Source organism: Cavia porcellus, unplaced genomic scaffold (genome assembly GCF_034190915.1).
Source record: "Cavia porcellus strain 051 isolate PalLab524CR breed Dunkin Hartley unplaced genomic scaffold, mCavPor4.1 scaffold_2, whole genome shotgun sequence".
NCBI lineage: Eukaryota > Metazoa > Chordata > Mammalia > Rodentia > Caviidae > Cavia > Cavia porcellus.
In genome coordinates this window covers 52478309-52491443 of record NW_026947485.1, presented here as the reverse complement: position 1 = coordinate 52491443, position 13135 = coordinate 52478309, and the positions used below count along the sequence as shown (strand labels likewise).

The 13135-nt window shown below is 35.4% G+C and overlaps 1 protein-coding gene across 1 annotated transcript in view; it reads left to right on the top strand.

The window, feature by feature from the left end:
• The window catches only part of Mdfic (MyoD family inhibitor domain containing), an 81358-nt gene that overhangs the window by 12093 nt on the left and 56130 nt on the right, over nucleotides 1-13135 (top strand). The window contains exon 2 of the mRNA XM_013158191.3: nucleotides 5593-5715. Coding sequence (XP_013013645.2) covers nucleotides 5593-5715 — 123 coding nt within the window. The remainder of the gene's footprint in view (nucleotides 1-5592; nucleotides 5716-13135) is intronic.

Genomic DNA, 13135 nt, shown 5'->3' with positions numbered 1-13135 from the left:
ATTTTGAAATCCACCTGAGGCAGGTACTGCTTTGATTCCCACTTTAAGAATGAAGAGTCTAACATGGATTACCTTGCCCAGAATCCACATTATTAATAGTGACCCATGGCTCCCGGAGGTCAGAGCCTGCAGTCCTAAACCCTTCTCTAGTAAAGAGTAAAACTTAGAGGCAGTATTTTGTGTTTAGAGTCCCTGAGGATAATTACTTTATTCATAATAAAAGTTTCATATATTTAGAATTTTAAATGGCAGTTCCTATTTAATGAGAAACTCCATTGTGTTCAGAAGTTTGTATTTGTAAAAGTGCAATTGAATGTCTATGGCTAGATATTTAACAAGTAAGTTCTGTCATCTTGAAGCAGCCTTCTGAAGTTCTTCTGTTTCCATTGTTTGTCAAAAGCATTCTACTGTTGGCATATTATATTCGATTGGTCATTCATTGATGGGACAAAGTATCCCTCATAGATACTTTGAACAGCAGTATTATATAAAAAGTTAAGCTTACTCTTTTTACCTACAAAGGGCAGGACTAGGACTAGTCGTTGGCTACCTGATGGCAGATTTATATTCAAAATAAAGGACAACCTAGTGGTGTACCAAACTGACTAAGAGTAGAATATTATCTCATGTGAGCTGTGATTGTTTAAAATTTTGAAGGAGAACTAAGTACTGCGGTAGAGCTCTCTCCTAGGTAGGACTGGAAATTACCTTCCCAGCTCTCCACTAAAGTCTCATATTTTTAGTTGGATATCTGACTTGGAGACTTACTGTGTTTCTCATGCATTAAACTCAGCTAATATTTTCTTATTATATGATAAATGGGTTTGAAGATTAAATGAAAGATAACCAACATTTTCTTTTAACAAAAACAAAAGGCATTTTCATCTTTAAAACTTGCCTAGCTACTATATACCAGCATGTTAGTGGCTTTCATAATATTTTATGAAAATTACCATGCAATTCATTAGGTATTCTTAAATTTTTGTGTCTTGTTAATCATTATCTTATTTTTTGGTTCTTCTATTTTGTGAGGTAAGTATCACTATCAAGGCTTTATATTTGATAACTCCAGACATAAAACAGCATAGAATTTTAAATTAAAAGGAAATTCTATTAACTTGAATTTTTCCCAGTTTTCCCTAGTAGGTATAGTCAAGATTGAAGTAGATTGCTTCTTATTATTTATTCTTTTTTAAAGAAAAATAGTAAAATAAAAGATATTGATTATGTAAGATAGTTATTTTTGAGTGGAATGTATTACATTTAAATTGCCCTTTTAGAATCTGTATTTTTTCTGTGTTTTTTTTCTTAATTAATGCTTGTGACTTTCTCAGAATTAACTAAAATCCAATGCCTTTTGAAGGCTTTTCTCTGATGTGCTGTACTCTATTAAGAATAATTTTCAGGGTGTATAGGAGATCTTGTCTCTGTTCTGCCCTGGACTGTCAGATTTACAGATTTTGAGAGCCAGAAAGACCTCTGCCATCATGAAGTTCATTACTCTCATTTCCTGAGGAAGAGGATGAAGGGAATGAGGCAGGGTTCTGGTCATGCAGCTGGTTGACCTTTGGGCCAGAATTATGACCCAGGGCAGTTTTCACTGTTCTCTGTTTTGAAGTTGCTGGATTGTTTTATGTTTGTGTGTGTTTTGATCTTTGTAGCTGGAAGATTTATTGCAGACCTAATGTTTTCTTCACACACAAATTCTCTCCCACAACTGTGTCCAAATGAGGCATACTGAAAGGCTCAAGAGCCAGCCTTTTGGGGGAAGATACCCATGACTGTCCTTTAATATAGTTGTACTTTAGAAATGTCTTCAACTTTTATTTTAAAAGCATATTTAAAAGCATAGGAAGCGTATTCTTGAATCCCATCTATTAGTAAAACTAGTTAGTATTACAAATAATTCAGCTTTTGTGTTTTCTTGGTTGTCCTGACACGAAGATAGATATAAATACCTCTTAATTAGATGAGTAGGTAAGATTTCATTTTCTGATTATTCAAAATCTTGTCACAGGGTGATAAGTAACAGAATATATATCTCAATATTAAAATGCTCTTCTAGGTTTTTTTAAAAATAGTTATGGAGTATAGGAGAACAGCTTACTTAAAACAGTGTTCTTCAAACTTAAACATCCATCATGATTAATTTATGCTTCCACTCACCAATACCAGCTGAAGTGGACCTCTGAATTTGGGAACTATGCATCTTATAAGTAAAGAGCTTTATAAGTGGTTCTGACACAGAGCCAAGGCTTACAAGAACAGTTGAGATGATGGAGGCCCCTTTTCAAGAGAAAGCTTGTGTATTGGAGAGGTGCACCACTTAGATGGGTATGTAAGTACCTTATGGAAAAGTGTAAACTGATGTTCCCCCTCACTGGAATTACCCCATTGCCTATGGCCATGCCTTTCCAGCTCACATTGTCCTTCAATTGCAGCTACAAATCTCAGTATATCTAGGATGGAAGTGATTAAACCAAGACTATGTCTTTGACTCTCAGTTCAGAAGTGACACAGCAAGCCTACAAGCTAATAGAAACCTGTTGTTAGAATTGACATTGTATCGTCCTAGAGAGTAGTGGTTGACTCTGCCACTGAAAGCTGTGGTAAGGTTGGTTCTGTGTTTGGATATTGTGGTTCTTGTCTTATAATTGACTATCATCATATCCCACTATCTGTTCAGTACATTTATTCAGTGATATAGGTAAATGCCCACCATCTATGAAGCTGCCATCGGAGCATTCTGCTAAACTAAGAAAATATTTTAAAAGTATTAATGAAATAATATACATGAAAAGAGTCAAGTGGTCACAGTGGTGCAGTTTATACAAGTATAGAATTGGCAAAAGCAATTTAAAGTTTTAGCTGGTCTCTTTCTGAGTCTTGCTTTGGGATTGGTGCTGTGGGTCACAGCAAAAGCCAGGATACCAACTTCTTAATCATTTAGTTTTCAAAGGAAGCAAAGTTGGATAGATTGATGATTGTGATGTAGTAGTAATTACATATATTTGAACAGATTTGAATATAATGGGACAAAATGATATTTTTCTTTTCCTTTTTTTGATTTAAGATTTGGAATCATGTAAGTGTACCATTTACTAGATAAATAAATTTTTTTAAGAAAAAAAAAAAAAACTTACAATAAACTATCTCCTAATAAAAATTTAGAGCAGTGAGATCTTCCCTTTCTCTCCAAGAGTGGCTTACATAATTGTAAATGCCTGTGTATATGGATGGACCCACATGGCATTTTCATTTATTCAGAGTAGAGTCGAGAGGGTCTATGTTTAGCACTCGAATATTGGACATGATTCAAGTATGAGTCAAGTGTGTCTAGAGGCTTTATTCATACCTATTTTCTTTTAGTCAGCAATGCTTCATAATGCCTTGGTTTCATGAATTAATTTTAATGGAATTAAACTTGAACAGCTCAAAATTATATAATTAATTTCATTCAGCTTCAATTAAAGTTACTAATTGAATCAAGCCTACTAGCATGACACCTGGCGGCTGGCAGCTACATAACAGTAGCAGCAAATGTGGAATCTACTGACAAGCTAGTTCATGTGTACTAGTGAATTTGCATAGAAATCTCTTTTATTGATAATCTCAGAAAGGGCTTGAGTTGACCATAGCAGTGGAAGATTTCTGGACTTGTTTAGAAAAGTAGAGATTTTAATTGAAACTAACATATCCCAAGAAGATTACATTTTCCTTATGATAATGCTGTGTAAATGTTACATAAATCTAGAATATGTTGGTTTAGCATGCTTTTTATTTATATTTTACTGCTATTTGAGTATGATTTTGATTTCTGAAAATATGCAGAATTGAGGCCCCTTTTTGAAATCTCAACCTCTGAATTGACTCCCGAGTTCTTTTCCATCTATTTTAATGTGTTAAAATGTGTTTTGTGGCAGAACTTTTCAGCAAAATTCCCATGGTACATGAGAAATTTTTGCATGTGCAGAAAATTTTCCTTCCACTGAAATTGTTAACACGGTTGACTAACAACTGTTCGAGTCTGTTTCCTTTCTTTTCTTCTATAGTTAGACATCATCCTGCTTCTCTTACTTTTCTAACTGCTTTACAATTGTGCAGACTGTTCTTAATACTCAACGTATTCACTCTTTTGGTGAGTTCATTAATTCAAAAGTCTTCAATCAATTTTCAGGAAGATGACTGTTTCTAGTTGTACCTTTTTTATTTTTTTCTGGCTTGCAAATTTAAATAGCCAGTACTGAGCTCATGCACTACACTGTACTCTCTATGAAAGAAGGCCTGGGCTGCATCTCACGATTTATTGTATCCCCATCACCTTGTCCAATTCCTAAACATCTACTGTGTCACACACACACATCGATTTATAATTAGTAAGTTATTCTCCTAGTCGGTAGGTTTTGCCATCAAATTCAGATTAAGAACTTGTTCATGTCCAGCCCTATATTGTTGGTTCGGCTCAGGAATCTGCTTTAATTTTCAATAAAACTTTCCAAGATAAAAAAAAATTGAGAGCCATTGTTGTGCAAAAATTTATTAATCTTCCTACTACATGGTATTGCTTAGGCATCTCCTAAATCTCCACTGGGTACTTTTACTTATTTATCTTGTTTTTAAATTAGGTCCAGATTTCTCACCTTGGCGTTAAATACCCACACTCTTTTTCTAATCACACCTCTAGTCGTCGTCTTTTTAAACCAGGGATCAAACCCATAGAGCCTTATTTCTAATGTCGCCCTGAAAGTACTTCACAGCCCAAAAAGTTGGAACCTTTGCCCAAGTGACTACCTTTGGAGTTTTCCCATGCTGTTCTTCCACATTTCTCCCATCTGGGCTTTTTGAAACCCTAATCTTTTAAAGACCATCCAACATGCACCTTTTTTTATAGTATCTTTCTTGATCTCTGAATCCTGATGAGTTTTTTTCCCTTCCTTTGAACCTCTTTAGTGCTCGGGGCCTTTCATAGCATGCATTTTACCTGGTGTTAGAGGTTGCTTTTGTTTGACTTACGTTCCCAACAAGACTACATTTCCTCACATATTGGCTTTCCCCCGAGATCTCATAAACCCCCATATAAATCTCTCATCCTCAACAGCCTTCTTCTCTGAGGATGCATTATACATTCTTTGACTTTTTTCCTAAATGTCTACAGAGAGAACTCTGTACTTGCTTTCTACCTCCTCACTACTCAGTCACTTCTCATTGAACTGCAGTCCGACTTTCATCTCCACCATTCATTGGACTCTCGTCTCCTTTGATGCTTTCTGTGACATAGCTGCCCCCTACCCATATAGACTCACTCACTTTCATCTTTGTGTAACCTTTCCTTGTTTCTTTATCATGGCAGATCGCTTGCTACGTTAAAATTACTTATTTACTATAATTCTAATGCATTGTTTACTGTGAATATCTCTTTCTCTAATGTACAACGTAAGTGTTTACTGAATAAATATTATTGAGGCAATGTGTCTCCTCCGGTTTCCTTAAATTGTGATAGATTGAGATACATTAAGAAAAACTGTAATATAGAGAATTAGAGAAAATCATGTAACATTCAACAATGATAAATATGTATTCTTTTTTATTCAGAAAAATGTAATAAAGACCAAACTGAGAAAGATACAACTCAACCTACCAATAGCCACTTCACATCTGGAGAGAGTCAAGATCAGTCGTTGTGGGAAAATCCTTCAGATGGTGAACTCATCAGAAGTAAGTATTTCAAAGACAAAATGTAGGTGATTAGGGAATGTACTATGATAACATGCTCAGTTAATACTCATATAACTACAGATCTACAAATTAAGAATTTACTTGAAAGTATTTTAAATTTCAGAGCTAAAACTGGCATATGAATAATTTGATCAGCTTCCATTATTTCTTTAAGAAAGGATGAATTGATTTGTATATTCTGGATTAGATTCTCAGAGAGATTTGTGTGAACTTCTTAGTTCTTTACTGAGCAACAACTCAGCAGGAATCAAACAACCTTAAGGAAATGTAGACAATGGAACTTTAGAAAAAGAAGAAAGAAGGCCAGGCATATAGCTGGGGCCATAAGTGCCTGCCTGGAAAGCACAAGGTCCTGAGTTTGATTCCTGGTACAAAAACAAACAAACAAAAAAAGTGAAAACAAACAGCGGGGAAAAAAAAAAAAAGAAACACTTTGGCTATTGGTGATGGTATTGTGGTGTCTAGTTTTGTAGCCAGTGAATTTCAGATCTTTTTATTTTTCAATTACTATTGAGCAGCATTTGTTTGTGTCTTCATTTTGATACTTTCTCACTTTCTGAGATTGCTCTGTAGAATAATACAGAAATGTCAGTATTTTGCTGCATTCTGACTGTGCCTTGAAATACCCGTGGCTTTTGAGTGCTGTTCAGAATGGTGATTCTGTGTGAGATTCTGCCTTCCATCCCCTACAGCGAGCCTGTGTCCTGGTTGATAAGTTCCCCTAGGTGTGTTAAGGTGAATTTGCGATATCGCTATTTTATATATCAAATATTTAAATGCACAGAGCAACACTATAGAGTTCTTTTGAAATTTCTCTTAAAGGTAACTGAATTACCATGTCTCATTCTCAGTTTTGCAAAGTAGGTAGTGAAGAATTCATTTCTAGCAATCAAGTTTTATTTTATTTATTTAAATTCAATTGATCCATTCAGACAATTTCATTTATATAGGCTATTTTTTGTGAGTGTGTATGTGTGTGTGTTACATTTTGCAATGTTTAGAAAGTTGTAATATTCCTTACTTTTAGAATACTACTGTCTGGCCCAAAATAAAAATCAAACAAAGTAAGGTGGGGAAAAAGAGAGGGATGCGGAGAAATACAAACAGTAACAGTATTCATAGAATACAAACAGTAACAGTAAAAACACTAAGAAGGGAATTTCCAGTTTTTAAACAAAAGCTCTAAAAATGAGTGTGTTTTAGTTTAATTTTAGAATTGTTTTTACTTTGATACACTTTTTTCTTGGGAAAGCAAATGGAAAGGAAGGAAATGAAACTCAGAAACTTTTGAGGAGTAAGATTTATGTAGCTTTTATTGCTGAATCCTGAAGAATTAAATAAAGGTGATTTCACATATATCTTTACATCTTTGTCTCAAAACATAAATTGATCATTTATTATCTATATATCAACTCTGCTATTGTGAAATTTAAGGTTTTTTGAGATTCTGGCATATGTTGTTGGTGATTTATTAGAAGTAGTGGGTACTAGAAAAATTTTGCAAGGCATTTTTAATTACATCTGTTGAAAAGTAGGAATTGTGTCTCTTACTCTCAACATAATGTGATGTGTTTTATTTAACTGATTTATTTTGCTGAACTCCTTTACCCAGGCCTACTCTAGCATAGTATCAGTAAAATCTCAGGATAAAAATAAAACACAGACACTTGTTACATAAGTATATGAAAAATCATGTTTGTTTACTAAATTTGTTTGTGCTACTTGGTGAAACTCAATTCAGTAACAGATTCCATACTGTTTAAGAGAATGGATTTAAAGCAAATTTCTCTCTGTCTCTGTATCTGTCTCCCTCTCTCTCTCCCTCCTTCTCTCTCCACCCTGTCCATACTGGTTAAATAAATAGTGATAAAAAATGTTGCTAGAAATAGTTTCTTTGTTGAGAAAATGATGCAATCTGTGCCATGGGACACTGGAGCATTCGGGAGCACATTGAGTTTCCTACCAGTAGCACAGAAGGCAGAGATAGAAAGATGATTGCTCCATCTGAGAGGCTGTGAGGAATATTAACAGATGAATGGTATACAAATAATGGCCAAAGTAAGTGGTGCCTCTCCAGCTAGAAACAGTAAGCATTTCTAGATGTTTATAAGTCATATCTGACTGTGCATTCAGATTACAATTTTCAGAAACTCCTTTTTCTGTTATTTTCCAAGCCACAATTTTCTAGGCACTTTTTTGGATTTAGAGAGGTAAAATTGATATCTGGAATTGCAGAAGTGGAACATTTTATATCATCTTCAAACTTAACTCGATTCTGGATAGCATTTGAAACAGCTATTACAGTAGACACTGGATTCTTTGTGGCAAGGACTTTCCCTCTGGTCTTCCGCACAGACTCTGGCCATCTCCTGTAATTCAATCTGTATGTCTCTCAATGCTGAGTTTAGGGGAGATAAGTGTCTGCACCTTACTTCAACGTGTAGCTCCTATCTGAAGCCCAGTAAATCTTCAGTAATAACAATGGGCCTTGAAAGGAAGCCTCTGGCCCAGGGCGCGTGGGGGAGGGAGAGAACATCTGTGGTGAGTCAGGTCTGGCGTGGCTCCTGTTCCAGGAGTCCTGTGTGGCTCCCTGAGCACCATGGAAGAGGCGGACAGCTGGCTCTCACGGAATTGATGTCAGTTTCCCTGGTTGGCTGGATAGAGGGATCATCAGAAAAATGAGACCGGCTGGGGTGTGGGAACATATTCAAATGTACAACCCACTCTTTTTTCCAAGCTTCCATGGGACAGTTCAGCTGCATAAGCAGGCAGTGAAGAAGAGGAACTCTGTTGAATATGAGTTTTTCTTTATTCTTAAAAGTGGTTACGGAGGGCTGGCAGCTCACGCCTCTGTTGTCCTGGATTCCTGCTGCCTTCTTTGTGGGACATTTAAGGCATAATTTAGAGAGGACTGTTAGCTGTCAGTGTGATGAGGCTGTTTTTGCTTTTTGTTGCTGAGAATAACCGAGCTCTGGAAAGTCAAGGGAGTGGCTGCTTTGGAAATTGCATTCTAATTAAAGGGTGTATTCTCAGGCTTCATAAACGAGATCCAGGATGAGAATAATTTCCAAATTATTATGTGAACTTTAACCCTGACCTCAGTGGACCACCCTCTTGTGGTTCATACTGAATTCATGCTTCACACTGAAGTTTGTGCTTTGTGTGTCTTCCCTATTCATTTTAGAAAATATTGTAGGCAGCAGACCTGGGATACTGGAGTCTTTGGGGGCTTGGATTTCAAATTGGTTGCCTCTGAGTTACTAACTTATTAGAGAAATTTTTTTCTAGAAATAATAAATAAAAGAGAAGAAATCCATATGGAATCAAACATTTCAACTAAATAGGCCACACACAATCTGCTCAAAGAATGTGCACTGTGACTCTCTCTTAGCAGTTTTAAATTTATGAAAAGACAATTCAACCACTTAAGTTTGTTAAAAAATTAAATAAAATTAGTAAAGAAGTAGAACCCAAAAGATGTTTTGTGAAGAAATTTTATCATTCTAAAGTTTCTTTTTTTGTTTTGTGATTTTTTTATCCTTTCAAGATTTACAAAGCTTTCATATTATGAAAAAATATTTTGGCACATAATTTAATTTTTGGAATGGATATTAAATTTTCAAGTTATAAAACTTCTTTTTATGAGGGTACTAGGGCCGTGACTTTTTGCTTCAGATTATCAGATACGGTACTGTATAGAACTTGAAATTTTTACTTGTATTAGTGATCACCTTGCCTGTGACTTGGTAACATAAATGTTGCAGTGAAATGAAACTCTCAATTAATGTTAATTTCTCTACTTAACCCGCAATATGCATGTACTGATAATAGGTGATAGACAACATGATGTGTTTTAATTAGACTAAAAAACAGAAATAACATTTTGATTTCAGTCTTGGGGGGATTTTTAAGGTAGAAGGAAGTATGTGTGTATGCAAACTGTGTTCTTTAGCTTATGATTAAACATATGTAATATTTTGCTTTAATTTAGGTCAAATTTCACTCTTCTAATTATTGTCTATAAAGAGCTTACATTTTTCTTTGTTCCTCTTTATAAAATGCCTCAGGACTCTATCTCTGATTTTTCTAGAGAAAAATTTTATTACTTAACTTTATTCTTGGACATTGCTTTTACATAATGTCTCCTAATTCTAAATGTCATTACTTAACTCCAGAAATTTTCCTTAGCTTCTCTTCTGAAATAAATTTCCCATTAAATTAGACTATTTTGTTCAGTTAATTCTCTCCTTTGTGATTTTATAGAATTCCCATGATCTGAAGCAAAGTTAGAATGCTCTACTTAAATGGTAATCCCCATTCTATTTAACCCATTTATTCATTTTGAAGAGTTTTTAGCTCTCATAATAGTAAGCACTTAATTGGCAGCAGAAAGCAAGCAGTTCTCTAATTCACACTTGTCCCTCTTACGGAGCCGCCGTATCATGCCTTCTCACTCATCCTGCTACTTGAAATATTCCTCTTGGCATCATCTGAATTTTTATCACCATCAACAGGCTGCTATTAGAAACTCTTATTATTTCTTTTCTTAGCCTTTGCCAACTTTCCACTGATCACTGTTTAATGAATACCATTTTATCACTTCAAGGGATGCTGCCTTTATGCAAAACAGTGAAAGAAAAGCAGGTACTCAGGTGTGGTGTTTGTGTACTTAGAGCATTTCTCACCTTGATGATAAGGAAGGAGGCTTAAATTTAAATTTCTCCCGCAACACTCTTGTTTTGAATGTACATTTCAACAAGTATTATTTGGTTTTCCTTAGAATTCACTTTATATAAAAGAACCATAAAGAAGCCCCAAATAAGTACCCTTTAGTGAAGACTGATATGTGTAGGTTTTGGGTTCTGGTTCTTAGAAAATCTAGCAGATTATTATTTTTTTTTTTCTAATACTTTGTGATCATTTGATCTTTTAGAGGAGTATTAAGAACAAGCTCTTTTTCTCACTTCTTTTTATCTTTTTCAGGATTGAGAATTGAACCCAGAGCCTCCAACTTTAGGCAAGCACTCTACTACTGTACTGTATTTAAGGCCCTTTTATATTTTATTTCATTTTAGTTAGAGACAAGGTGTTTCTAAGTTTCCCAGGCTAGTCTTGAACTTCAAATGCCTGTGCCTCAGGCAGAGGAACAGGGACCACGTCATTCTGATGTTTGCCTTGCTTAGTGTTTTTCGTTGTCCATTTAACTCTAGAAAGTTTCCTGTTTTTCAACATGTGGAACAAAATGTTGGTGTGGCTGCAGTTCAGATGCTTTGGTGATAACTATGGAGAGCGCTCTGATCATCAATTATTCCAAAATTAAACTAATAGTTTAGTTTCAGTTTGGGTTATTTTTGATGGACTACTGTGTTTTTCCCATTGGCCAGTGGCAACCATTGAGCTGTGTTCTAGAATAGAAATGAAGTTTCCTCTCACAGTTCTTCCTCCGGGTATGTGTGGCATGCTCTTGCCAGGAAACTAGGGAGAATCGTTGTCCTCTTTTGTTTTAAGCATCTTAAAATTAGGGTTCCGGAGGTCAATGAGAACAAATTGCAAGCATTCAGTCTCTGTCTAGATCATTGTTATTGGTGTTAGGTAAGTTATCTAAACTCTGTGAGCTCTAAGCTCTCATTCACAAACTGGTGATGTTAGTGCTAGATACTTCATTGTGTTACTCTAAGGGTTAAACTAGAAAATGTGTATTTCATGCTTAATCAACACAGACACAAGTGAGTAAATGCTCAATGAGTTGTTTTGCATTATTATTTTCCTTAAGCCCAGGTATATCAATTTTAAGGCTTTGTTTTTCTTATTCATCATGGTTATATTAGGTTATATACCCACAGGGACTAGGGTATGTAGACCACGTTTTACTGAGACCCTAGATATTTATATCCATAATGTACTGACATCAATTAATTATAGATTTTAAGTGATTGTGAAATGATGACATGTATAGAATACATTTTGCACAAGTAAAAAGGAAGAGACTACATCTTTGCATTCATGATTCATGGAAGTGGATATACACACCTATTTGTTTTTCCACCAAACAAAAGGTTATTTTTCTTGCCTTTTTACAAATCCTTTCTATAATTCCTGCATAAGTGATCAGATTTGTTTTGGTGACGATTGTATAAATGTATTTTAAAGTGTACTGTGTGCTCTAAAATAATATATAGTTATTGTTATTCTTACTACTATTAATTTTGTTTTCCTAATTTATTACTTTAGCCTTATTTTTATAAAATACCTTGATATTGGACATTATGTCTGTATCCTACTTTTTATTTGGTCAAAATTTTCAATTTCTTTCTGATCGTCCTATACTCTTTCGATCGTTACAGGAAGAATTGAGATAGTATTGAGGGGCAGGTGGAGGATGAGGACTCATCCAAGGAACTGGGTTTATTTCCCTCCTATTGAGAGTTCTTCTAGCAAGTAGCTGGGGCCTGGGAATTAGCTTGGAAATCATCTCAAAAATGCTTACCACTGAAGAAATAAATAACATTTAATGACCAAGACCACAAATGCTGTGGTCTAGATAATTTTAGTTCTCAAACCTCAAACTTCCTGGATTTGAACATTCTGTACACACAAATTGTCTTCTGTGAATTTTGGGGATTAGGAGTTAAAATGTGACTTGGGAAACTAAATAAACATCAATTACATTGAGTTTGGGTCCCCACATTGACACTGTGCTATGTTGAGGATACAATGATGAACAATACAATTGTGTTCTCTGCATTCAGAATGTGCAGTCTTAGAAGAGAAACAGGCAGTTTATTTGCAATTAGTGCTCCAGGGAAAGTAGCACCTACCCCATATTCACCTAAGAGAAGCACAAATCTGCACAATAGAGAGGGCCTCAGCCAGAGCCTTCCAGAGGAAACCCTGTGCATGACAGCACCTAAATGAGCTAAATTATTGAAGCAGAGGATGGAAGAAGATGAGGTCAGGGTATTTCTAGCCCAAAACACAGCCCATCTATAGTTTTAGAGTTAAGAGAGGTAGGATGTTGCCAGCTGGAGGACATTGGAAGCAATTTTATGTAAATTGGGCTATAAAATGCTTGATGAGGTGTGGAAAGAGATGAGAAGGAAAGGCTCTGTAGAAGAGTTAAGTAAGGTAGAGGAGATCAAAGGAAGTAGGGACCTATGAGATTTATATTTTAGTTTGGCTATAGTTTTGAAGGATTGCTCTTGAAACCGTTTGGAAAATAAATAAGAATAGGAAAGACTGAAGGCAAGGAGTGACCAATTGGAAGACTGTTAATCTGGCTGACAAGGGAGGGTGTTTTGGACTGTGGCAGTGGCAGGTAGGATTGCAATCAGTGAAGTATATGTGGAAGAAGAATGTTACATGATGAAAATGAGCTCACAGTTTTAGTTTGGAGAAATGG